The sequence below is a fragment of the Acinonyx jubatus genome, chromosome C1 (assembly GCF_027475565.1).
Source record: "Acinonyx jubatus isolate Ajub_Pintada_27869175 chromosome C1, VMU_Ajub_asm_v1.0, whole genome shotgun sequence".
In the NCBI taxonomy this organism is placed as follows: Eukaryota; Metazoa; Chordata; class Mammalia; order Carnivora; family Felidae; genus Acinonyx; species Acinonyx jubatus.
The window spans coordinates 104,414,887-104,442,197 of NC_069381.1; the positions used below are offsets into that span (position 1 = coordinate 104,414,887).

The 27,311-nt window shown below is 47.0% G+C and overlaps 1 protein-coding gene across 11 annotated transcripts in view; it reads left to right on the top strand.

Annotated features, from left to right (window-relative positions):
* TUFT1 (tuftelin 1) overlaps window positions 1-20,495 on the top strand; it is a 41,864-nt gene extending 21,369 nt beyond the window's left edge. For 2 of the 11 annotated variants that reach the window (XM_027056166.2, XM_053214808.1), the window contains exons 2-13: window positions 364-438; window positions 833-934; window positions 4,496-4,582; window positions 5,124-5,213; window positions 6,722-6,796; window positions 9,049-9,162; window positions 12,745-12,873; window positions 13,458-13,552; window positions 15,259-15,385; window positions 17,144-17,227; window positions 18,266-18,366; window positions 18,924-20,495. In XM_027056166.2, coding sequence (XP_026911967.1) covers window positions 364-438; window positions 833-934; window positions 4,496-4,582; window positions 5,124-5,213; window positions 6,722-6,796; window positions 9,049-9,162; window positions 12,745-12,873; window positions 13,458-13,552; window positions 15,259-15,385; window positions 17,144-17,227; window positions 18,266-18,366; window positions 18,924-18,990 — 1,146 coding nt within the window. In that variant the 3' untranslated portion in view covers window positions 18,991-20,495. The remainder of the gene's footprint in view (window positions 1-363; window positions 439-832; window positions 935-4,495; window positions 4,583-5,123; window positions 5,214-6,721; window positions 6,797-9,048; window positions 9,163-12,744; window positions 12,874-13,457; window positions 13,553-15,258; window positions 15,386-17,143; window positions 17,228-18,265; window positions 18,367-18,923) is intronic. The other 9 variants (XM_027056169.2, XM_015077389.3, XM_027056167.2 and 6 more) reach the window with 9 other exon arrangements.
* Window positions 20,496-27,311: the final 6,816 nt, after the last annotated feature.

Here is a 27,311-nt window from a genome sequence, read left to right on the forward strand (position 1 = left end):
CTGTCAGGTGCAGGAACCCTACAATGGGGATGAGGGCATCCCCCTCTTCAAGGCTGGGGAGAGGGGAATCCACGTAATGTGCTTCCTGTAATGTAAGGACCAAGGTGGCTAGCCCCTCTGGAGCTACACAGAGCAATAGTCTCTGGTGTGGTGTAAAGAGCACTGTCAGAGGATCCCGAGACCTCCTGCTACCCAGGAATGACTGATATTGGGCAAGCTAATGTCACCTTTTCAGACGTCAGCTTTTCTTATCTGTTAAATGATGATAATAAGGACCACCCCACAGGACTGGCAAAAGTGCACTGGTACCGGTAGTGGACTATAAAGGTAAGGGGTGATTGTTGCTGTCATTGTCATTATTAGGGGAGCGTGGACATTCTAAGGCTGACTCTACAGAGTGAACTGACAGGAGATGAACTTGAACACATAGCCGAGAAGGTATCGAGGTTTCTGGTGGGGTGAGGCCTCTTCCCCTCAGCCAGTTCTCCCTCCTTGCTGCTGACTCCTTACAGTGCTGTCTGGAGCCATCCCTGCTGCTGCTCAGGGTCACTTCCTATCAGACACACCCCCTGAACTCAGCCTTGTGCACTGCTTTGGGGGTGGGGAGGTCCCACTAAAAGTAAAACTAACCTGCAATTTCTGCTAATTTTCCCTGTCCGGTGTTGCTGCTGTGTGGCTTCTGGTAGAGGTTGAAATGAGTTTTTGGAGGGAAAATCAGACTAACCCTTTAAATCTTTCGAGGAGCAGGTGTTCTGCATTGGTCAAGGGACAGAAGAAGTTCTGGGCTTGTCATGATTTCAGAGCCATTTCTCTCTCTCTTTCTCTTTGACAGGCGGGTAGGAGGACTTTTGCCATGGTGTCTGGCCGCTCAACCAGCCATTCGTTGGCCTCAGAACTGGTGAAGTCCAATGATGGACACGAGGAGATCATTAAGGTAAACTTTGCTCACCTCCACTCTTCCTCCCTCCCCTCTTTCTCCTTACAGGCATGTGACAGGCGGCAGCTGACTTTGCCACAGGGACATTGTGGTTTGACTTGGAAGAACCAGACCTGTAATGCGAGTTCCTGGTCATTTCCTGGAAAGATCTTAATTAACACCAGGAGACCACAGTCAGTCTGTAGTGACTTTGGTGCAGTCCAGACCCAGGCATGAAAATGGATGTGGTGATCTTCCTAGGTGCCTATCCCACTGGCCATATTCAGCTGCTGGAGGTTGTGGAGTCAGGTGGGAGGTGTGTTTATGGAGCTTTTTTTAAATAAAAGAATGTTCATTATTTCTTTTTTTTAACATTTATTTATTTTTGATACAGAGAGAGAGAGCATGAACAGGGGAGGGTCAGAGAAAGAGGGAGACACAGAATCTGAAACAGGCTCCAGGCTCTGAGCTGTCAGCACAGAGCCCGACGCGGAGCTTGAACCCACAGACCGCGAGATCATGACCTGAGCCAAAGTCGGACGCTTAACCGACTGAGCCACCCAGGCGCCCGTCATTATTTCTTTTTTAAAGCTCTTTGAGGGGTGCCTGGGTGGGTCAGTCTGTTAAGCATCCAACTCCTGATTTCACCTTAGGTAATGATCTCATGGTTTGTGAGATTGAGCCTCGCATCAGGCTCAATTCAATTGTGTTTTGAGAGTTTACACGTAGGTATAACGGATGAATGTCACCACACTTTCTCCACGGTGTTATTTTTGTTGTATTTGAAATTAAAAAATAAATAAATAATGTTTATTTATTTATTTAAGTTTTTTTTTTTTTTTTTTACATTTATTTATTTTTGAGAGACAGAGCACAAGTGGGAGGGGCAGAGAGAGAAGGAGACAGAATCTAAAGCAGGCTCCAGGCTCTGAGCTGTCAGCACAGAGCCCGACCCGACGCAGGGCTCGAACTCACAAACCGTGAGATCATGACCTGAGCCGAAGTTGGATGCTCAACCAGCTGAGCCACCCAGGCGCCCCAATGTTTATTCATTTTTGAGACAGAGTGCAAGCAGGGGAGGGGTAGAGTGAAAGGGTTCTGCGCCGACAATAGCTAGCCCCCTGTGGGGCTCAAACTCATGAACCATGAGATCATGACCTGAGCTGAAGTCGGATGCTCAACTCACTGAGCCACCCAGGTGCCCCTATATTTGAATTTTAAAATAGCAGTAAATAGTCTAAAAGAATTACTCTTCTTTAAAAAAATTTTTTTTAATGTTTATTTTTTTTTTGAGAGGGGTGGGGAGAGGCAGAGAAAGAAGGAGACACAGAATCCCAAACAGCCTCCAGGCTCTGAGCTGTCAGCACAGAGCCTGATGTGGGGCTTGAACCCATGAACAGAGAGATTATGACCTCAGCCAAAGTCAGGTGTTTAACTGACTGAGCCACCCAGGCACCCCAAAAGAATTACTCTTGATGATTAATTAAATTTACCAAAAAGATGATTTTAATTTTTGAGATATAAGGGTTCCTTATAGGTTCTGGATAGTAATTAGACCCATATTAGATATATGATTTGGAAATATTTTACAAAATTTTGTCCTTTCTGTATTTTGTTTTTTACTTTCTAAATGGTGTCCTTTGAAACAAAGGTTCTTAATTTGATGAAATCCAATTTATATATATTTTTCTTTTGTTGTCCTTCTAGTGTCTTATCTAAGAAGGTTTTGCCTAGCCCAAGGTCACAAAGATGTATTTCTATATTTTCTTCAAAGAGTTATAGTTTTAGCTCTTACAGATAGGTCTATGATCCATTTTGGGCTAATTTTTGTGTATGGTATAAGGAAGGCATCCAGTTTCATTCTTTTACATGTGGATATCCATTTATAGCAACATCATTTGTTGAAAAGACTGTTTTTCCCCCCATTGAATTGTCTTGGCACCCTGTCAAAAATTAGTTTAGTGTATTTTTATTGTATTATTGTTTCTGGACTCTCATTTGTATTCCATTGAATTATGTGTCTCTCCTTATGCCAGTTCCACACTGTCTTGATTACTGGCTGTAGCTTTGTTATTTTTGTTAACATTTTGTTACTATATTGTTGAGATTTATATTTCAAGATTGTTTTAGGGACTCAGGGTCCTTTGTATTTCCATATGAATTTTAAGATCAGTTTGTCAGTTTCTGCAAAGAAGCTAGCATGGATTTGATAGGAATTGTGTTGAATCTGTAGATTGATTTGGGGAGTATTGCTGTCTTAACAATATTAAGTCTTCCAATCCATGAAAATGGGATGTTTGTTCATTTTTTTAACAATGTTCTGTAATTTTCAGAATTCAAGTCTTGAACTTTGTTAATTTCTAAGTGTTTTTCCTTTTTGTTGCTCTTGTAAATAGAATTGTTTTTATATTTCATTTTGGATTCTTCATTGCTAATGTATAGAAATACAACTATTTTTTGTATATTGATCTTATATCCTACAACCTTGCTATAATCTCTGATAATTTTTTAGTGGACTCCTTAGGGTATTTTTATATACATGATCACTTCTGCAAATGGTGATTTTTCCTCTTTCTTTTCAATCCAGATGCCTTTAATTTCTGTTTCTTATTCAAAGTCATTTCCTGGCCCTTAAAGAAAGCAAAACTACCCTATAATTGTGTCAATGTAATCATTGTTTTTAATACTTTATCGTGTATCCTCTCAAACATTTTCCTACACATATGTATTTTTTCAAAAGTTAAATCATATTATATACCCTCTATTCTACAATTTGCTTGTCCCCCTACACTTTAATGTTGGTTTATACATCTTCTGTGTCCATAAATGTAAGTGTCTGGTATTCTCATGACTGCACAGTGTTCTGTTATAGACATACCATAATTTATGTAAGTAATCCCTCATTGTTGGACATTATGCCTATTTCGTTTTTGCAGTTATAAAGAATATTTTGCTGAACATCTGTTACTAAATTGTGTATGTGTTTTATAATACAGGTAATAAATATTTTTAAACTTTTTTTTAAAGTTTAGTTTGAGAGAGAGAGAGAGCAAGTTTACATGTGTGAACACACGTGCATGTGTGAGCAGAGGGAGGGGCAGAGAGAGGGAGAGAGAGAATTCCAAGCAGGTTCCATGCTGTCAGCAAGAAGCCGATTTGGGGCTTGATCCCACAACCATGATATCATGAACTGAGCCTAAATCAAGAGTCAGATGCTTCAGCTTAACCAACTGAGCCACTCAGGTGTCCCAATAAATATTTTCTTGACTGTAAAAGATTCAAGCATGTATAGAGAAAAATGTGTAAATCCCTTGTTACAACCCCCTTTGCATGAATTTCCATGTACGTGTGAGTGCTTATATCAGTTTGGCTAAATTTATTTCATTAGGATAAAGTTCCAGGAGTAGATTTGATAGGTCAAAGAGCAAGCCTAGCTAGTTCTAAGCCTTCTGATCTGAATCCTCCAAGTGCCACCCAGAAGGCAGTAGTGTTTTACCTTTACCAGTGGATGAGCCTGCCTAGGTGGAATTAACTTTTAAGGAGCTTTCTTAATCAGTAGTGTTGTTCTCCTTGTTGAAGGTGTACCTGAAGGGGAGGGCTGGAGATAAGATGATCCACGAGAAAAACATCAACCAGCTGAAGAGTGAGGTGCAGTATATCCAGGAGGTGGGCACCTCTCCCTTGGTGGGAAGCTCACATTTTTTTGGCTCCCTCCTTTTGTGGGGTCTGGTCTTCTCCCATCTGCCACTGTCCCCCATTGAGTCAGGTATCATTTCTGACCCTCCTGTTACTCAACCAATCCATGAATCAGCAAGTATTTATTAACTCCCACGTGTCCTCTGTACCCATTGTACCCCAGCCTCCTCTCTAAAGCTGACAGTCTCTTTTCCCTAACTTTTCTTGACCCTCTCCCTGGCCTCAGCTGCTCCTTGGCACTTGTCACCATGTAACATATTACATGTTCCACTTGTTTGCCCTTTGTGTCGTGTGTCTCTGCAGCAAGAGTGTTAGCTCCAGCGGGACGGGGTTTTGTTTCCTGCTCATGTAGGAGGGACTGTGCTGCAGCCCCACTTGCCTGGGATCCCTCCTTCCCCCAGCCAGAGCTTGGCTCACAGGAGTACGGGTCAGGGATGGGCACAAAGCTGGGTGAGTCAGGCCACTCTCTTTCCTTGTCCCAGAGCTAAGGGTTCTTGCCATCCCTTCCCAGGCCCGGAACTGCCTACAGAAGCTGCGGGAGGACATAAGTAGCAAGCTTGACAGAGATCCAGGAGACTCTCTCCAAGGACAGGAGATACAGGTAATAGGAAATGGTCAGTGGTCAGGTCCTCACTGAGGAGGTTGTGCCGGGCGGTCCCCTTTGCCGGTCACGCTGTGGGTGCCGAATCTCCCACCGCTGCCACAAAAGGAGGGCGTACAGGCAGTGCTGGCTTCTTGGAGCACTCCCAGCCTTACTGGGGCTCTCCAGCAGACGGGCACTGGCATTGACATGGGTCAGCCTAGGTATAAGGTACACTTGTTCCCACACACTGCATAAAAGTGGAATTCATGTGAACAAAATGACCGTTATTGGCAAAACCTCTTCTCTGTAAGGATTCTGGGATCAGTATTTTTGGAGTACAGTCTTATAAAGCAGACAGTACCTGTAAATCCAAACTTCTCATAGTTGGTCTTGCATAATTGGGGTAACACCCGGGCTGTGAATTGGAAATCTCGGTCCTGGTCCATTATTGTGTCAGTAGCTGTCTTTGCCCCGGCATCAGAAGCTCCTTGAGGTTAGGGTTCACCCCCACCCCTGTATCTGGGATGCAGAAGGTCACCAGTAAATGTTATAGCGAACCTACTGAAGAGTACTTCTTGGGACGGACGGATAAGCCTGGGATCCTGCTTTTCAGCTTTTCTAAAATTGGAGGCTGGAAGGGTCCTCAGGGGAGAACAGTCTCTTCCATTTCACCTTTGTCCTCCTTTAGATTGAGAGTTATATCTCCTTCACTTGCACTTGGCTGGAGTCGGGGGGGTGGGGGGTGGGGGGAGTTGTCTTTCTCTAGTAGCCCCTGCCCTCGTTCCCCTGAGGGAAACAGGGATTCAGCAGCTAGTGGCAGCAAGGTTCCTCTTTGGCGTGAGCCCTTACTAGGCTTGTGTGGCGATTCCCCCTAATTCGCTTTGCTGTGGCTGAAGGTAGGACTTTCCCCGCCCGAGCTCCCATCTGGCTGCTGGGAGGTGCTTTGCCAGGTGGCTGAGGAATCTGATCTGCTCAGAGACCGGCCCCAAAGTCCAAGGCCCTTGTTTGCACAGACCAGCAGTCGTATGATGAATAATCAGGCTTTGGGTTGGAAAGAATTGCAGCAAAAGCCGCTTCACCTTTTGCTTTATGCTTTGTCAAACCTTGTCAGGATCCCCAAGGGGCAAGGCAGACTCTTTGTTGGTGGCAGGCAGCTGCTTGTATCCCCTGGGCTTCTGGGAGTCAGCCTGCATGTTTTCCATTGGGCTGAAAGCTTTTAGCCTGGGCCTCCCTTCAGCACTGCCCCCCCTCCCCCCCACGGCCATACACATTCTCCACGCCTTACCTCTCCTCTCCATTTCCCACCCAGCACTTGAAGTCTTTTTTTTCCCTTGCTGCCTTCTGTTTCTCTTTCTTTCCATTTCTTCTCCCTCATTCTCCATCACCTCTTCCTCCTCTTCTTCCTTCTTTCTCTGTCTTTTCCCACCTCTTTCTTTTTTTCCTAAGAATGAGATCTTAGGAAATTAATGTTTCGAAGTTCGTTGTTTGGGCTGTGTTAACTACCGATTTTATTTTTCTTTGAACAGGTGGTGCTGGAAAAGCCAAACGGATTAAATCCAAGCCCCACAACACTGTATAGCAGCCCACCTGAGGTAAGTAAGGTAGGTAACGGGGAAAGCAGTGGTAACTATGTCTTTGCCAGGAGGCAGGGTATCGTCCTCCCTGATCTCTTTATTATCTTTATTATTGTTCTTTCTGTCTTACTAAATAGAAGAGTATCATTTGCTGTAAAAATTCAAACAATGGAGAAACATACAAACCCAAATCCTCCTTCTCCAATCTTTTTCCTTCAAAGGATCCACTGTGAATGGATTGAAGTAGGTGGATCCCTTTAGAGCAGTGCCCTTAGCCTTCACTACCGATTGAAATAGGCTTGGAAGCTTTTTAAAAAATTTTTAATTAAGTTTATTTATTTAATTTGAGAGAGAGAGAGAATGAATGAGTGGAGGAGGGGCTGGGAGGGCGGGGACAGAGGATCCAGAGCTGGCCCCACGCTGACAGCAGAGAGCCCGATATAGGGCTCACTCCAACTCACAAACCGCAAGATCATGACCTCAGCCAAAGTTGGACCCTTAACCGACTGAGCCACCCACGTGCCCCAGCCTTGGGAGTTTTAAAGGAGACAAGCCTGGTGCCAGACCTAGAGACTGTAATTTAATTGATCTGAGATGTGGGCTGGTCGGCAGGAGTTTAAAAATCTCTTCAGGGGGTGCCTGTCTGGTTCAGTGGGTGGGGGCGTGTAACTTTTGATCTCAGAGTTGTGAGTTCGAGCCCCACATTGAGTATGGAGAGTACTTAAAAATTAAAGAAAAAAAAAAAACCCCTTCAAGTGATTCTAATATTTAGCCAAACCTGAGTACCAATGTTCCAGTGTATTTTTCTTTCTTGCTTTTTTAAAGATTTTATATTTTTAAAGTAATCTCTTAAAATCCAGGGTACATTATCATCTCTGATCTAGTAAAGACCTCTCACTGGATTTACTGTTTGTTTTGTTTTTGCCTCTCCCCTCCCCAACTCTAATATATTCAATGTATGATTTCAGTATGCCTATAAGTGTGTTTTCAATTTTCATAATGAATTTGTGCTATATTTTATCTTTTCCCTTTTTAGCCAACACCATGTTCCTGGGGTCTATCCACATTGCTATGCTTAAATCTAGTGTGTTTCTAACTTCTACAAGTTCTAATAACTACCTTTTTTCTGTTCATACCACACTGAAAATTTTCCATGTCATTAAATAGTCTTCTAAGAACGCCATCTGAAATAAACACGTAGTAGTTATGCTTCCAGGAGCCTTTGAAATCGTTCTCACCTGCCCAGCAGCTTAGGTACAGATAGAGGGGAGGTGGCTGGGCAACTTCACGGCTAGGTTTTGGCATGTTGTGATGATCCTAACTACTCACTTTAGATGTGCAGTTTGGATTTTTTCCCTTCTCCTGAATTACCATATTTGGTAAATGTGCTTCTGGCACCACGTTACAATAACACCTGGTACTGTTTGTTCAACTCTGTCTTCTCACAAGCTCTAAGCCCAGCGGATATTATCGTAGTTTTGAGGCAGCCTGTAAGGCGGGGCGTGGTCTGGACTCAGTGATAGAGCAGCTACTGGGACCCTGGCACCGTCCTCCCAGCTGCAAGCTCCGTGCTCTGGTTTAAAGGTGTTGCTGCTTCCCACTATGTGAGGCAGGGAGAGATTTTTCTGTCAGACTTGCTGGGAGCTGGTAACTGAAGTGTCTGGTGCCTGTGCGGCAGAGGTGGGGGCAAAACCCCACATGCCAGCTCAGCGCTAACCACCAACCCACAACTGGGTGTGTCTGGGGAGAGACTCACAGTAACCTCAATGAAGACACCTTTTTCCACATTGAATGAGATTCCTGGACTCGTTGGGTGCTTTTGCTCATTCATCAGTAACCCTATAGCCAGATAACCCTGAACCAGATGCAAAGACAAAGATGTGCCTTTGGGAAGTGCCCCTCGTGATGGGTGTGGCACTGTCCCTGCCTTGGGATGCTGTAGTCTAAAGGGGAACGTGGTCCCTGCTCTCAGAGAGCTCTGGTCTCACGGAAACAGGGCACACATGTGAGGATACCCATTAATGAATTGATACATGCATAAAAATTATTGAGTGTGTCCTAAAATCCTCAGATGACTTGAGGCTAGTTGAGTTCCTTGGAATATGAAGAGAGAGCATTTTTGTGTGATTAACTCTTCGCTCCCGGGTGCCTAAGACTAGCTGTCCCCTTGAGTGATATGAGAGGGTGGTCTGAACAAGAGGGCCCAAGTATGTGTTGTGGGGGACCTTCTCCTACACAAACACAGTGGCTTCACCTTCTCTTCCCTGTTCTGACTGTAGGCAGACACCTATATAAATGAAGATGTCGAGAGCCTGAGGAAGACCGTGCGGGACCTGCTTGTCAAGCTGCAGGAGGCCGAGCGGCAGCACCAGTCAGACCGTGTGGCTTTTGAGGTGAGATTTGGGATTGGGGGAGAAAGTGCCCCAAGGGCTGGGCTGCCAGATACAGATGCCAGTGACTTAGCACGGACTTCATGTCTTCTTGGCCAGGTGCCATCAATTGGAAAGGCTGGGCTTTGAGGCCTGGGCACTTTCCTGTCTGCTTTTCCCATTCCTGGACACTTAGAGTTTTTGCTGTTCAAGGCTAGGCCATAGTTTGAAGATCAGCACTGGTTCTCTGGTGAAGTTGGGTGGTGGTGCTGGTTCGGGATAGCAGGAAGCTCAGTCATTTCTCTGAATACCACAACAAGAATTACTGGGCTCTGGGCACCATGCAGGCAAGGACTTTGCTGTCAAGGTTACCCTGCATCCCCATGTCTGGCATAATGCCTGGCGTAAGGTGGGCACTTCTTAAGTGTGGACTGGGTGAGTGGATGGAGCAGTGTGGTTGTAGAAAGATCTGTGCCCATGGAGTCAGAGGACTTGAAGTCAAGTCTTGACTTTACTTTGAAGAACTTTGCGATCTTGAATGAGTATCTTAGTTATTATTACAAAAGTAATACTGAATTATTATGATGGAAGATTTAAAAAGTACCAAGGTCTGTAGAGAGTGAAAGTCCTCCACTACAGAAAGCGTGAGAAGGGGCACCTGGGTGGCTCAACCAATTAAGCATCCAACTCTTGATTTTGGCTCAGGTCACAGTCTTACAGTGGTGAGATCGAGCCCTGCATCGGGCTCTGTGCTGAGCATGGAGCCTGTGTAAGATTCTCTCTCCCTCTCTCTCTTCCCCTCTCCTGCGTGCTCTCTCTCTCTCTCTCTCTCTCTCTCTCTCTCTCTCCCTCCCTCCCTCCCTCCCTCCCCCTCTCTCCTCCTCTCCCCGTCTCCCCCTCTCCCCCTCTCCTGTGTGTTCTCTCTCTCTCTCTCTCCCTCTCTCTTTGCCCCTCTCCTGCGTGTGCTCTCTCTCTCTCTCCCTCTCTCTTTGCCCCTCTCCTGCGTGTGCTCTCTCTCTCTCTCCCTCTCTCTTTGCCCCTCTCCTATGTGTGCTCGCTCTCTCTCTCTCTCCCTCTCTCTTTGCCCCTCTCCTGCATGTGCTGTCTCTCAAAAACAAATAATAATAATAATAATAAATAAAAAAGAAATAAAAGTGTGTGAGGTCTTCCATACTTTACAGAAAATTCTTTGAATATAAAATGAGGTACACTGGGCAAACACTAGGCTTCTATGTAAGATTAACCATCTGTTAATTATCTGCTATTGTTCATCCACATGTAAAGTATTTCTGTATCATAAATTTGTAATGATAGGATTATGCCCTGCCCAGGTACGCCAGGAGCTGGTGGTAGGAGGAAGCCCAGCCTGAATGCTTCTCTTTCATGGGACTAAGAGAATTTTTGAGAGAGATATTGAGGGGGAGGAAGAAAGCACAGGGAATGATCACTCGCCTTTACAGATGATCAATTATTTGAGCCATTAATTTGACCTCTCTAAGTATTGGTTCCAACTTTTGTAAAAAGGGTCATGGAATATACTTCACAAGTGTGGTGTGTGGATTGAGTGAGGTAAGATATGTAAGTCTATTTACTGTTTTGAAGGTTTTTAGAAATATAAGATAACCTATATTTTTCTTGGTGATCCATTTAGTGAGTTTTCCTATCCTAAATAGTTGGGACTTAGTGTAATACTGAGATTAGTTTGGTCTCAGAATACAGTGGCTGTGCAGTAAAGGAGTTTGCTGCATCGATTTCAGATTCCACAATTTGGGTAATTTGGCTGATGATGTATCAGTTTGGTGACCAGCTATTCACTATAGGAGGAAGGGGATGTTGAGGCTGTAACGCTGACCAGACTGTGGATTTTGGAAAGAAATTTCTACATTGAGAGGCCTTGTGAAGTACTTGTTGGTCTTGGCCATACATGGAAGGGTCTGTTAGCTCTGGGTTTCAAAGCTTGAATGAAGAAGTGTCTTGAGTAAAAGCCTGAGGCTAGAAGGTCCTGACAGCTGTAGCCCCCTGCCCACAGTTTCTTAGAAAGGGCTGCCCTTGGTCCATAGCACCTGCCTGGGTTGTTCCCACCACCGGGGTAGGTTGGCACCCCATCTTACGACTAAGAGGGTCCTTCAGGGAAGTGCTGACTGGAGCAACAGGGACACATGTGGCAGAGGAGAGTGTGATCCTACAGCAGAGTGTGAGGGTCAGGGCCTGGCCCTCTATGCCCTGCTCTGAGTGCACATCAGCCTGGGTGCAGTGTTGTATACAGATAGGAGAGGTTTTGTTTCCATGTTCTTGCCTGTGGGGCTGGCCTGTTCCAGGCTAATATGGGACATCTGGAGGATTTTCTCATCTTTGCTGGTAAACTCGACTCTCCAATCTACTTTTCTGAACCAGGGATCAGCAAGGGGCAAGATTGCCACTTACTGTGAATACAACGTGCCCATAAGCATGGGTTTTCTGCTCTACTAGCAGCTTGCTGTCAGGGTTTGCAGTGGGTTTGCTCTGGACAGGGCTGGTGTGCGGCTTGGATGCGTCCACCACATGTCTCTTCCCCGATTCTGACTTTGGGAGGAGTCGGACAAACTGCCTACTTTAAGTGTTCTGTTTCCCCAGGGCTGCCTCTTTGAGAGGTTATAGGGATTCTTTTTCACTAAGTGACTAGGGAGTCAGTGTGGGGTAGCTGGGAGGAATTGAAATGGATGATGAGGTCACTGTTCTAGCACTGGCTCCGTCATTCCCTAGCTGTGTACCCCGGGGAGATCGGTTGGCTTTCAGTTGCAACAGGAGAGGGTTGGACAGATGGATATCAGTTCCACTCACGATGTCATTGAGCAGTGACTGTGTGCCAGGTGCTGTGCTGAGCTCTGGAAGTGGAATGGTGCTCCAGTTCCCTGCTAGTGGCCCACTGGGGGGTGCACACGAGTGACTGGGCCAAATCCACTCGGTGCTACAACAAAGAAAGGCACACAGGGGAAGGACCCCTTGCCTGGGTGTGAAGGCTTCTGGAAGAAAGGGCGTCTAAGCTAAGACCTGTAGTTGGCATGTGGAGGACGGGAAGCAAGTTCTTCCTTTACTTTCCTTCTCAAATTCTGCCTCCGTCCCTCCCAAACTGGCTTATCATCTGTGCTAAAGAGCAGTTCTCTCTGGTGCTTACTAGTTGCCCTTTCAGGTGCCACATTGTCCTTTATATGCAGGCTGCAGGATTGCTTGATGGGAGGAAGAGTGGGGACACCGAAGGAAGGATGTGCAAGGTGTGCGCCCCCAGATTCTTTGCGTTTGCATTTGTAGGAAAGCCGTGGCACGGGGTTAAGCTTGGGTGGCACTGGAGGACTGGTGGGGGTGTCGAAGAAGTCCTCCATCCAGAAAGTGCTTTTGGGTTCCAGGTGTGACTCTAAAGTAGTGCCCAATCAGTCCTGTGCCGGTGAGCCCTGGAAACGGAGATACCCTGCTAGTTTCCCAAGTCATCCTAGAATCTCGAATGGGAAAGAGAGAGTTGCCTCCCTTCTCCTCTCACTGTGCGCAGGGTCCCGGGGTCTCTCCTGAGGTGTTTTACCCATGTTTGCTTGTTGTCCTCCGCCCCCTTCACCCATCCCTGTCCTGTCTTAGGTCACACTCAGCCAATGCCAGAGAGAAGCAGAACAGAGTCGAGTGGCCCTTCAGAGAGCAGAGGACAGAGTGCAGCAGAAGGAGGCAGAGGTTGGAGAGCTCCAGAAGCGCTTGCTGGGCGTGCAGGAGGTGACTGTGGGAGTCTCACCTTCAGGGCCTGACTCCCGCGCTGGGGAGTGGGGGCCCCGGGACTCACTGAGATGGCTGCAGTCTCCTTTTCTGACCAGCTCCAGAAAAGCACACTTCACGGTTTCCTCAGCAAATACCTTCGAGAACCTTTTCGCCTTTAAGGAACAAAAGGTCTTCCTCTCAGCTCAGCTCAGCCCTCCCTAACAAGAGCTGAACCCGTTTCCATTTCAGTCGGGTTGTTGTACAGCTGCCCTTTATGGGCTTTTGAAGACTGTTGTGAAGGAACTGCTGGGCCTGGTTTCCCAGGGACCAGTAGCCAGAGCCAGCAGGTGGGCCTGATAACGCAAGGCTGGGCTCTCCGTCTGGGTAGCTGGGTGAGGCTGGGAAGTTTCTGTGTGCTGAGGGTGGGAAGGGTTATCCCTGACAGGGGAGGGCACCCCATCAAACCAGCTTGGCCTGCTGCTCTTTGGCAGCTGTCCAGGCCCAGCAGGGACTGAGCTCGAGCCCTCGGGCCCCTCTCACCCCAAACACAGAAACCGCTTTCGCGTCCTCATCCTAGATTTTCTTCCCTTTGGCCCATCCAGGAGCATCAGGCCTTACTGGTGAAGGTTAGGGAGGGGGAGACGGCCTTGGAGGAACTGCAGATCAAGAACACTGACTGCCAAACAGAACGAGAAAAGTAAGGGCCCTTGTTCACTGTGAAGCTGGGGTGCAGGGAGAGGAGGGCGGGCCATGCTGCCTGCAGCTCCCATGGTGGCCAGACCTGGGGAGGAAGCTAGTGCTGATGTCAGATCTTCCAGCCGTGACTCACCATGTGGCTGCTCGGGATGGGGCCCCACCCAGGGAGATACTGTTTGGGAGGCTGCCATCTCTGGGGAGTTCATTTTCTGTGGAGTAGGAACTAAAGAAAATGCTTTCATGGTGTCAGAGCCAAGGTCAAGTAAGCTGGTAAAACACCTGCTGTTCGCTGTGGCACGTTATTCCACCACTTTTCACATGGGGTATAGATGTGGTATTATGGCGCCACAGTTCCCTCCCCCCAGAACGGAGAACAACGGTAAATTATTTGAGGGTAAAATCAAGTAACTTCCTCACTCGTCATTTCATTGAGAGCTACAATGAGCAGCCTCGTGAAGAGATGCTGAACGTCCTGTCACTTGAAGCTCAAACTGAGACCCACCTGTCAGCAGTGGCATGTAGGGGATCTCTGGGATCCTTTCCACTCCAAGTTAGAGGGTTTTACAAATTCCCTCTGATCACAGGGGATCAGAGGCCTCAGACTGTTGAAACCTACAGGGCAAAGTTTGGGTCATTCTGGACATTTAAGAATTTGGAAACTCTTTATGCTGCTGGCAATTAATAAATAAGATCTCAAATGATAAATCAAAGTTAACACCAGCATATGGGGTCTATTCTCCATGGTATAAGTTAGATCTTTTTAAGTTCAACAGCCATCACCTGGAAGGCCTTCTAAGGAGTTCCATGTCTGTTAAAACATGATCCTTGCCTTCTTGGGCCCCTCAGTCAGCTGGGGACATCGTCTTTCCTAACCTGGAGGAATAACCTCTAGGTTTACTAGTCTGGGCATAGAAAATTGCAGACGTTTTATTGTAGCCTCCTTTGGGCTCGATTTCATAGAATTGTTTTAAATTACTCAGCACTCCATCTTTCCTAGTGGTGCTCGTGGGCAGGCAATTGAGAGGAAGCAGCAGGAAAAACAAAAAAGACCCAGATAATCCAAAACAGAGGCTTGGGAATGGCAACGATAGCTATGCATCATAAAGGCTGATTTTCTCAATAAAAAGAGCCTGAGAAATAGGGCACTGGAGAGCTGAGGGTGGCTCAGATTGTTTGAGGCAAAGGGAGGATGTGAAGGGGCTCGGATTGTATGGTACCCCACCCCCACCCTCAGAGGCCTGAACTCCTAGACACCCTGCCCGGTCACCTGACCTCTGGGGATCTTGGGCAAGTTTAGAAGAGGCAGAGGAAACAGCAATGTCTGGGAATCAGGAGATTTAGGAACATACAGCTCCCACTTGAATCTTTCCAGGAATGAGGAGCTCCTCACACCTGAGGCAGTCCACTTTCTGGCAGCTTTCATGCTGAGCAAGTCCATCCTGTGTTATAAGGACTGCTTCCCTGGACATCTACCTGTCGGTTCTAGTTGTGCCGTCTGGAGCTTTCCTGTGTAACCTCCCCTTGCTGAGCTTCCTAGCTGATCTGTAGTGGCGCCTCTGCTGTGCCCTTCCAAGGTGTCCCTGCACCTTGTCCTCATGGCAGAGCACCAGGCAGTTGGGCAGAGGGAACCCAGTTCATGGAAGTCCCCAAGCCTGAGGTTGTCCCTGTGCCTGGGTAGAGAGAAAGCATCTTTTCCCTCTGCCTCAGCTTCCTGGTCTTGATCCCCAGGGCGGCTAACCTGGAAAAGGAAGTGGCCGGCTTGCGGGAGAAGATCCACCACTTAGATGATATGCTCAAGAGCCAGCAGCGGAAAGTCCGGCAGATGATAGAGCAGGTAAGCAGGGTCTGGTCTTCTGCGGCTTCAGCTGCCCCCTTGGGAGGTCACCACATGGAACCCAATCCCGGTTTCCTGTCACATCCACACTTTTGCTGTTCATTCTTCTGGGGAGTTTGGTTTATATTCCTACATGTCCCATAAAACATTTACGGCTACCAATTACAAGGTTTGAATGATTGGGATTCGCTTTTCTCCCATCTTTCCCCTTTGGTTTTGGTCATTTGCCTTCTGCTTTCCAATGGGGAAAAAAGGAAGAGGCTTGTCACTTGTACACCTTGAAGAGTGCTGGTAAATGAATAATTAAGTCACAATATACTCACTTATCTGTGTGTGGATTATCAACCTTTGTACCTCATGGCAGATTTTCTGCCTTCCCCTACCTGAGCTTTAGGTAGCACAGTCAGGATGTGCCATTTTGCGGGGCGCCTGGGTGGCTCAGTCTGTTGAGCGTCCAACTTCGGCTCATGTCAGGATCTCACAGCTCGTGCACTCGAGCTCCACGTGAGGCTCTATGCTGACAGCTTGCAGCCTGCTTCAGATTCTGTGCCTCCCTCTCTCTGCCCCAACCTACTCGCATTCTGTCTCTGTCACTCTCAAAAATAAATAAACATTAAAAAAAAATTATAATTAAAAAAAAAAAAAGGATGTGCCGTTTTGTGGAATTGTTTTGAGAACTTAAAACCCCCTAACTGGGAGGATGAATTTGCTGCATGTCTGCTCCATTAGGGCCAGGATTTTTCTGGTTAGTTCATTACTCCTTCCCAGTGTCTAGGACAGAGCCTGTCACACAGTAAGGCCTCGACAGTTGTTTTTTTTTTTTTTTAAGTAGGCTTCATGCCCAACACAGAGCCCAACACAGGGCTTGAACTCACAGCCCTGAGATCAAGACCTGAGCTAAAATCCAGAGTTAGAGGCTCAACCGACTGAGTCACCCAGGCACCCCCAAATATTTCTTGAATGAATAAGTAATTTGTATTTCCCAACATCAAATGGAATGGGTTTGAGCCATTTATGATTTGGGATCATCAGAGTGGTGTTCTCCTCACCACCACCCCCCCACACACACACACACCTGGGATAATCAAGAGCTCAATATTGACTGAAATGAGGCTTTTATAGAAAAGCAAGTGGCGCCTAGGTGGCTCAGTTGGTTAAGTGTCCGACTTCAGCTCGGGTCATGGTTTTGCAGTTCACAAGTTCGAGCCCCACATTGGCTGTCTGCTGTCAGTGCCAAGCCTGCTTCAGATTCTCTGTTCCCCTCTCCCTCTGCCCCTCCCCAGCTTGTGCTCTCTCTCTCTCTCAAAAATAAAATAAACATTAAGAAAGAAAAAAAGAAAGAGAGAGAAAGGAAGAAAGGAAGGAAGGAAGAAAGAAAGAAAGAAAGCAAGAAAGCTAAACAAGTCATGGGAGAGGTGCAAAAGACTGCCTTATGTCTCTGCTGGCTCCCCAGTAGCAGGGAGAAGTTTGATGAGTGTGTACTGAGTCATTTCAAAAAAATTTTTTTTTTAACGTTTATTTTTTTTTTGAGACAGAGACAGAGCATGAATGGGGGAGGGTCAGAGAGAGGGAGACACAGAATCCGAAACAGGCTCCAGGCTCTGAGCTGTCAGCACAGAGCCCGACGCGGGACTCGAACTCATGGACCGCGAGATCATGACCTGAGCCGAAGTCGGCCGCTTAACCGACTGAGCCACCCAGGCACCCCTGTACTGAGTCATTTCAAAATGAGCCCCATGGTCCCCCACATCTTTGCAGCTCCAGAATTCAAAAGCTGTGGTCCAGTCAAAGGACAGCACCATCCAGGAGCTCAAGGAGAAAATCGCCTACCTGGAAGCAGAGGTGTGTGCCCTGAGCAGCCCTGGGAAGGGAGCAGGCTCTTGAAGACAGGACTGTACCTAGGGAGGGAGAGATTCTGGAGGGGTCTTCATCCTGTCTGGCTGCCTGCTCGGAAGTGAGTATCTGGGATGGCCGTTGATGTTCAGTTCAGCCAAGTCGAGTGTTTTCTGAGAACCTTCAGGGAGTCACACCGGTAAGACCTGTCCCTACTCCAGAGGGGCGCGTCATCACGGTGTGAGCCCCGCGCCATGAGCTGAGCAAAGGAGCTGACAGAGCTGGGCTGTGAAGCAGGGGGCTTTCCGTAGGAGGGGTCTTCTCCATGCCTAAGGTGATGGTCTTGATCCGCTCATAAGTTCTTAGTCTAATTTCTGCCTTTCCTCAGAACCCTTCCTGCCTGCAGACTACCTGAAGATTGCTTTTCAGGCACTGTGTGAAGGTCCTTTGCAGTGGAGATATAAAAAAAACTGGAAGCCTGAGTTGTTTATCTCCAGAATTTGCACTCTAAATTTAGAGATAAAATATGTTTAAAAAAAAAAAAAAGACCTTATAGTATAAGGAGTATAGTCAGTGTTACTGTAATAACATTGTATTATGAGTATAATGTAGCGGGTAGAGTTGTGGAGTCACTGTGTTTTACACCTAAAACTAAGGTAGCCTTGTGTGTCAACTATACTTCAATAGTGAAAAAACAAAGACCCAAGAATATCTTATATAAATGCATGTCAACAAAAGGCAAGTAAATATCTCAAGTGGCTACAAGAAATGATATACAGGAAATGTATAGGAAGGACAGCAGGGGACGATCAGTGTTACACACAGTTCTTGAAGGAGGGAGGTAGGATCAAGAACAGCAGGATGAAGGTGATCCGGAGTGGTGAAAATGGGGGGTAAGGGGGGAGAGGGCACGCCAGTGGTGGCACGCAGGGTCAGGGTGGCTGTGACAGTAGCACAAACAGGTGGGGAGAGCATAATGATCTAGTTAAATGTCACACGTGACAAGCCAGAAAATGGCCAACGCTGACTGCACAACTCGTATTACAGAATTTAGAGATGCATGACCGGATGGAACACCTGATAGAAAAACAGGTCAGTCATGGCAACTTCAGCACCCAGACCTGGGCCAAGACGGAGAGCCTGGGCAGGTGAGTGGGCATGCACGCAGTGGGGCCCAGGGAGGAAGTGAGGCAAGTGAGGACAGTGCTGAGGCCAGGGAGAGGCTTTTGTGAATCCATCTTAGGCTCTTGGTCTCTAATTTCACCTGTTCTCCACGAGAGCCATTCTCCACCCAGATCAGCGGAGAGCCTGATAGCACAACCCCAAGGAGGCCCATGAACAGCCTCTAGATGTGAATTTGTTTGTAAAAGTCATGAGTGTATAATGAGTACATTACTTCTAGGGAGAGGGACTTCTGTTTCCAAGAGATTCACAAAAAGATCACACACTTTGAAAAAAAACAGAACCACAGCTGTCCCCACCTCTCAGCTGTGTAACTGCTCCTTGTTTTCTTATCGCCCCGCCCCCAAGCAGTACTTCCGCTCTCCTCATCTTTTCTTAGACGGTGCTGACGGTCAGTGGTTCAAGGCATTAGAACCAAGAGATCAGCCAACACTGGAGTGTGGAACCCTAGAGGCGAATGTGGGGGGTGGCTGTGTACAGGGCAGGCAACATGAAGCACTCAGCGTTTCCCACTTTCTTTCAGCATGAGGATATCCAAGCCCCCCAGCCCTAATAAGCCCATGCCTCTTATCCGAGTGGTGGAAACATGAGCGGATGGAGCCAGATGCCGCTGTTGCTGCTGCCTCTTGCCTGCGGAGAAGCCTACCACCCCTGTAGGCCGTTAGCCCCAACTTTGACTTCCTGACTGATCCCTGGCTGCACTCGAGGCTTGGGGTTCATGTGTCCCACTGTTTCTAAACCCCTGACCCCTGGATGCTGGGTGGACAGAGGACGAGCACCTCCTGGGGACACTGCAGCCCTTTGGAGGATGCTCTCCTGCCGGCAAGGGCCAGGGCAGTATCCTTATCCCTGTAGTATTATTTCTCTGTAGCAGAACCTCCCTTCTCTTGTAGACTGGAGTTCAGCTGCCCCAGAGTCAGGGGAGGTGACAAGATTTGCCTCAGCCCTACAAGCTGGAGGCACAGATGTCCACAGCGATTGGAGGGTGTCCTGGGGGAATGAAGTTCCCTCTGCAAACACAGATCCATTCTTAGCAACACATTGCTTGTTTTTCTACTTGTTCCACTGCTGACCCGGGCCTCCTACAGATAGACACAGGTGACCTGTCAAGGCCTGGGCAGAGTCAGTGAGCCTCAGCTTTGGCCAGCCTTGTCTTCCTGGGAGAAGAAAATGTACATTCCGGGAATAACTTTTAGTGTAAAGATTCTGTAGGGCCACAGATAGTTGCAAGTGACTTCTGTCTGCTGGGAAGGTTCCCAGCATGTCTTAGGGTTTTCCCCTAAGACGCAGTGCCAGGTAGACCTCAGTCTTCTTGACTCAGGAGCCTAAAAACTGTTTTCACTGGGTTACATCAATCTCAGCGAAACTCTTGTTGTATTTATTTTGCTAAGTTATTGGTGTTTTTCCTTTACATCTCACAGTTGATTTAATACCAGAGTTTTACAGCCTTCTCTTGCGGTGTTTGGATTTGTTCCACGCTGGGGAAAAAATGTGTTCCCGCTGGACTTGTTAATTTCAGAATTAAATCTTTTCCTCTTTTTCTTCTACCTGCTTCTTTCCCTTCTTCCTGGAAACATGATTTGAACCTCAGAAAGGCAAGCAAATTTGCCCTGAGGCGTTGGAGTCTTAGTGTACGCCGTTTGGGAGAAAGGGTGATCCGAACTCTTTGGGGAAGGGATTAAATTCTTCCCCTAAACCCTCTGCACCCTCTGCTCCACAATTGGTCGGTTTTCCTGGCTCTGAATGACCCTGACCCTCACCAAATTTTAAGGCTCTTCCTGCAGCCTCAAGAAGGAGATAAGTATCAGGATGTGGTACTATAGGGCACAGAAACATTAAAGATAAACATGGATCAAGTCTTGGGGTTCTAGCTGGCTCAAAGCCAGAAGGCTGAACTTGTGTGTGTTTCTGTGTATCAGGACTGGGCTGGTGTACCAGCGCCGTCCAGGTGTTATGCGTTCACTTTCCTCATTTGTAAAACCAGGGGGGCTCAGATCAGATGGACTCCAAGGGCCCTTCCAGTTCTGATGTTTTTTTTTCCTGTGGCATATTCTTTGTATGGCGAATTGAATAAAATATGTTAATGTGTCTCTTTGAGCTGCTGGTCTGTTCCCCGCCCCCCCCAACACTTTTCTGGGAGGAAGAAAGAGGATGGTTTTAGTGTCTGTGAAAGATGGGCACCCAGCTGTCACATCTGGAAGGTGTGGTGCAGACAATCCAAACACTGAAGGACTTTGTGGCATTCAGAGGAGTTAGAATGTCCCCCTTAAGCAGCTCCGTTTCATGGTCTGGGTCTTCATTATTGGAGGTGGCCCCTAACTTTGACCCTGTCTGGGGTGGTGGCCTGGTGGGACCCCCTAAGCTTGGCCAGTGTGTTTCCTCCTTGACTGGAGAAGAAGTGGTTACGGCAGAGGCCCTGTCATTACTTAGAGATTCACCAACCAGCACTGGAGGAAATGGGAGCAACTCTAGGTCCTTTGCAGAAATAGCAGGCACTCTGGAAATGCTGACTGCAGCTATTCAAGGGTCTCGTTTCTGGCTTGCTCTGGGCTCTCTCTCATTCAATTAGTGCGGTGATCTTTTTTTTTTTTTTTCCTTTATGCTAAGAATGCTGTTGAATGTACAACCCCCACCCCCACCCCCACCCCCCCGCCCCGGGGCATAGCTAAATTTACATGAATCTTTTCTAGACCAAAAAAAACTGGAAATACAGCCCCCTTTATCCCTGGCCACTTCCTTCTAGCTTTCCTTTCTCCTTTAATGGAAAGAATGGAAATTTTTTTTCTTCGGACTGTCCTTCCCCTTTCTGCTCGTCAGCTAATTCACACTCCAGGTTTCAGAATGCGTTGGAAGCCTTCCATTCCAGACCTGGGTTTGTCTTCTGGCAGCCCAGGGCTCTCGTCTATCTTTGGCAGCCTTGCTTGGCATGGGTATAGCTAGACTGTGCTTGTTCACAGAATATGAAGAGGGTAGAAGCAGGGTGGGGCTGCTTATGGCGCCAAGACTCGCAAGGCTGGAAGGCAGGAGTGAGTGTACTGCCATACAGGAAAGGGAGGCTCTCAACCCAGGCCTCGAAGGCTTGGTGGGATGAGCGGAGACTTGGGTTGGAGATAATGAAGTGGTCTGGAGACTAGAACCAGGGCAGAAACGTGCCCCTGCTGTGTATTTGCCACGGTCTAGTGGTATCATCTCTGAAAGGAGCAGGGGCTTGTTCCAAAGACTAAGGAGGGTCTATGGGAAGAGGAAGTAGTGGAGGGAAATGTCATTTCTATCTTGGCGACCTTTTCAGTGGAGAGCAGGGACTGGAGCCTGAAGAAGGGCGTGGTGAACAAGCTGCTCCTGATTTCTGCCTGTTATGTCACTTGTAAGGCAGCTCTGTGCTGCTTGAATGTTTTGTGGAGGGAAGATGGAGTCTGCCTGCCCGGGACCTTTGCCACGAAGGCCTGTTTCTTTGAGCTGGGTGCTAAGAGCCGCCTGGACACGCAGCCAGCGGCAGCCAGCTCCCTGCAGACCTGCAGCATCGGCCCCAACGTGGGAAAGGAAGGTCGTAGAAGCACTCCTTGCCTCCCGAAAAGGGCCACTGTTCCTGCGTCTCTTCACGTGTCCCCTAATGCAAACAGAAAAGTCTGAGAGGGACATGGTATTTCAACCACGAGGTGCATGGCAACTCTTTAAATATTTAGTTAGTTATAGTTTTATTGAAATTCCAGTTAACATACAATATAATAATAGTTTCAGTGTACAATACAGTGATTCAACACTTCCATACATCACCTGGTACTCATCAGAACAAGTGCCCTCCTTAATTCCCATCACGTATTTCCCCCATCCCCCTGCCCACGGCAACTTTAATAACTGAATTTCTTTTTTTTTTCATGAAGTTTATTTTTTAAGTTTACTTGGAGAAGGAGGGAGACAGAATCCTGAGCAGGCTCCATGATGTCAGAGCAGAGCCCAATGGGGAGCTCAAACTCACGAACCTTAAGATCACTGACCTGAGCCGAAATCAAGAGTTGGACACTTAACTGATGAGCAACCCACACACCCCTAAAACTAAATTTCTAAAGCGCAAAGTTGATTGGCACATTTTCATCTCTATTTAATCTTTTAAATCTTTTGGGGTGCCTGGGTGGCTCAGTCGGTTGAGTGTCCGACTTCAGCTCAGGTCATGATCTCGTAGTTCTTGAGTTCGAGCCACGTGTCGGGCTCTGTGCTGACAGCTCAGAGCCTGGAGCCTGCTTCGGATTCTGTGTCTCCCTCTCTCTCTCCCCCTCCCCTGCTTGCACTCCATCTCTCATTCTCTCAAGAATAAATAATAAACATTTTTTAAAAAACTGAATCTTTCACTATGAAATGTTCTAAGATTTACCCTGGAAAGATGCTCTGCTATGATATGGCTTAAAGCAACTTAATTTGACTGAGGAGGGCAATGTCCCTTGGGGTTCCAAAACAGCTTTTCCTCTTCAGTGAACTCTTCAGTATGTATTGCTGTTTTGTGTGGGGCCTCTACTAGTCCCCTGGGCTCCCTCATCCCTCAGAGCCACACGTGCCGGGGCTTGGGTCTGAGCTTGTTCAGGCTCTGACCCAACAGCAGATGTTAGCCCAGAGCCCTTGGCCTCTTTTCCATGCTTCGATTTAGCACTCTGGCTTTATAAGGAGAAATTGTGTCCTCGCTTCCCTGCCCCAGTTCTAAGCACCATGGCCTTGAAACTCAAAGTTGGAGACCTAAATATTCTCTAGACCCTCTTCCTCCAGGCTAAGGACAAAGGAGATGTTTTTTTACAGGTGAGTCATTTCTAGCTCCACGCGCTCTGCAGGTTGGTGGTGAGACTTTTTTGAACTCTAAAATGTGTGTGGCCTTTCTACTGGAATCTGTCTTCCCCTGGAGCCTTCTGGGACATGGGACTGAGGCTAGATGGTGACAGGATAATTAATTTCCTGACAAGGGGTTGGTTGCCAAATCATAGACCACAGGATCTCAGCCAGCGGAGGGGTGAAAAACCAATGCTCACCACTTATCTACCCGTTCAGTGCTGCTTACATGCCTAGCCTTTCCTTCCTGTCATTGGTATTCTGGGCACTGTGTCTCTCTCTGTGTGAGTTGGCCTACGTAAAACATACTGTTGTGGGGGGACAAATTTGAAAAACACTGCTGTTTAGAAACAACTCAGTTTTCCATCTGTCTTTCCACTCTACTGCTCAAACAGGACACCTCACTTCTGATGCTACTGGTCACCAAAAGTGTGAGATTTTCCCCACACCAAGCCACTGAGGACACCAGCTGGGTGTCCTGCAATTTAACTCCTTTCTGACACCACCTACCTGGAGATAGCGTCAGATCCCTCAGGGTAAAAGCTCCGTCCACAAGCCTGCCCCCAACTTCAGATGCCAATCACAAGTAGCAGGCCCCCAGGCTCCCACGACTTCTGTCTGACTTGGATACAAATTGGAGGTTCCCACAACCCTTTCCTTGGCTTTAATTAATTTGCTAGAGTGGATCACAGAACTCAGGGAAACATTTAAGTTTACCAGTTGATTACAGGACATGATAAAGGATGCAGATGATGAAGAGATACCTAGGGTGAGGTCTGGGAAGGTCCTGACTGCAGAAGCATCTGTCCCCATGGAGCTGGGGTGCATCACCCTCCGGGTGTGCATGCGTTTGCCAGCCTGGGAGCTTGTGGAACCCCATGCTGGTGAGATTTCATGGAGGTTTTCCCACATAGGCACGGTCAATTCTTTACTCCATTTCCAGGCTCTCGCCTCATCCAGGGGCCTGCCCAGAGTTGCCTCACTAGGACCAAAGATGTTCCTGATGCTCTCATCACTTAGGAATTCACAAAGGTTTCAGGAGCTCTGCATTAGGAACCAGGGCCCAAGACAAATTTTAGAACAAGAAATGTTCCGATGTTCTTATCACTTAGGACACTATAAGCGTTTTAGGAGCTCTGTGCCAGGAACTGTGAGTATGTGTGTGTGTGTGTATGTATATATGTATGTGTGTGTATATATACATATATATACACACACACCTCACAACTGGTATATAGGACAGACCTCTTTCCTTGGATATATTGTAATCTCAGGGTCAGGAGGACAGAAATAGACTCCCTTCCAAAATCTCTCCCCTATTCACTTTCTCTTTGTAAAGAGAGTCCCTCTCTTCAGTGATTCAGGCTAGAGACTTTAAAGCCATCTTGACCCTTCTTTCCATTTGTCTCTTGTGTCCAGTGGCCAACATGTCCTGATGTTTCCTCATGTGAAAAATCAGACTTTCCCCTTCTGTGTCCACAACCTTGTCTCAGCCAGTCTTGAAGTCTGGATTGCTGCAGAAGCCAGTGCCTGCTGCTCCCCTACCTTATAGTCTAATCTACCCCAAGCCCATCCTCCTTACCACCATCATTGGAATCTTTCCCCAATACTAGTTTCATCCTACCAGCTGGGGTTATTCAGCAGGACCAAAAAAAACAAAACAAAAACAAACAAACAAACAAAAAACAACAACAACAAAAAACGGCTGATGGGAAACAGGACAGTCTCCAGAGATGAACATGTGTTCCATGGGAGGAGGGGCAGTTTCTCCATCTGGCCCCAAAGGGCAGAGCTCAAATCTGTGGGTGGCTTTGGGGGGAGACAGCCAAGGAACAGAAAGAATGCATTGACAAGGAGAGAGTCGACTGGATTGTTAGGTCCAGTCGGCAAGTTTCCCCACAGACACCGGTAATAGCCTGTTTGGAAAACACCCTGAAATATAATATACCTAGGAATCACCTTATTTGGAAATGTCAATGATCGACGTGAGGACAATGACCAAATTTTGTGGAGAAATACAGGAAAAGTCAATGAAGAAAAACCTCCCCAGATGGCAAAAGTAAAACTGTAAAGATGTCAATTCTTTCTTAATTTAATTTTGGGCTTTGTGTAATTACAGTGAAAATCCCAATAGAGTCCTTTTAGAATTGGATATAATTATTTTAAAATTTATCTGGAAGAGTAAACAGGGGAGATAGTAAAGAAAGCATTGAAGACAGTGGTTGATTGGGAGGAGGATTAGCCTTGGCAGATAGTAAATCATGATACAGCTTGTACATCAATTTAGCAGACTGGCTAGGTGAAAACAGACCCAATTTTATTTAGCATTTAAAAAGGACAATGTGGGGGCGGGGAGCACCTGGGTGGCTCAGTCGGTTGAGCATCCTTGGCTCAGGTCATGATCTCACAGCTTGTGGGTTCAGGCCCCGCGTCGGGCTCTGTGCTGACAGCTCAGAGCCTGGAGCCTGCTTTGGATCCTGTGTCTCCCTCTCCCTCTGCCCCTAACCCACTTGCATTCATCTCTGTCTCTCTCAAAAATAAATAAACATTAAAAAATTTTTTTAAAAAAAAAGGACAATGGGGAGGGGTGCCTGGGTGGCTCAGTCGATTGAGCCTCCCCACTCTTGATTTCGGCTCAGGTCATAATCCCAGGGTCATGGGATTGAGCCCCGTGTTGGGCTCCATGCTGAGCGTGGAGCTTAAGATTCTCTCTCTCACTCTCGGGGCATCTGGGTGGCTTAGTCAGTTGAGCATCTGACTTCGGCTCAGGTCATGATATCGTGGTTCGTGAGTTCGAGCCCCGGGTTGGGCTCTGTGCTGACAGCTCAGAGCCTAGAGCCTGCTTCAGATTCTGTGTCTCCTTCTCTCTCTGCCCCTCCCATGCTCACACTCTGTCTTTATCTCTCAAAGACAAATAAACATCTTTTAAAAAATTTAAGATTCTCTCTCTCTCTTTCTCTCCCTCTGCCACTCTCCCCTCTCCCCCCACCCCCCACCCCCCCAAAAAAAGGACTATGGGGAGAAAGGCATTTGAATGGCTGGTTAAAATTTGGGGTGGAAGGATTCTATCCTTAAACAGTACACCTAAATTAAATTCCAAGTGAATTAAAAATCATAAGTTGACTTCAGAAAAACTAGAACCATTTGCAACTACATGGATAGAACTGAAGGGTATTATGCTAAGCGAAATTAGAGAAAAACAAATATCATATGACTTCACTCACATGAAGACTTGAAAAGATGAAACAGATGAACATAAGGGAAGGGAAACAAAAAGGATATAAAAACAGGGAGGGGGACAAAACATAAGAGACTCATAAATATGGAGAACAAACAGAGGGTCACTGGAAGGGGTGTGGGAGGGGGGATGGGCTAAATGAGTAAGGGGCACTAAGGAATCTACTCCTGAAATCATTGTTGCACTATATGCTAATTTGGATGTAAATTAAAAAAAAAAAGTAGAAAAAATATAATTTAATATCAACTCTGAGAGATCAATTTAGAATTTTAGTACTATAGGTCATGAAGGAATATGTCAGTTGTACCTCAAAAAATTTAATTCACAGAAATGTAAAACTTAAAATGTTATTTATTTGTTGATGTTTATTTATTTTTGAGAGAGAGAGAGGCAGATTGCAAGCAGAGGGAGGGGCAGAGAGAAAAGAAGACACAGAATCTGAAGCAGGCTCCAGGCTCTGAGCTGTCAGCACAGAGCCCGAGGCAGAGCCCGAACCCACAAACCATGAGACCATGACCTGAGCCAAAGTTGGTCACTCAACCACCCAGGCTGAGCCACCCAGGCACCCCCCAAAATTTTTTATTTTTGAGAAAGAGAGAGAACGTGGGCAGGGGAGGGGAGGAGAGGGAGGGAGACAGAGTGTCTGAAGCAGGCTCTGTACTGACAGCAAAGAGCCCGATGCAGGGCTTGAACTCACGAACCATGAGATGGTGACCTGAGCTGAAGTTGGTTGCTTAACCGACTGAGCCACCCAGGCGCCCCCGTATGTATGTATTTTTAAATGCTTATTTATTTATTTTGAGAGAGAGAGCAGGGGAGGGGCAGAGTGAGAGGGAGAAAGAGAATCCCAAGCAGGCTCTG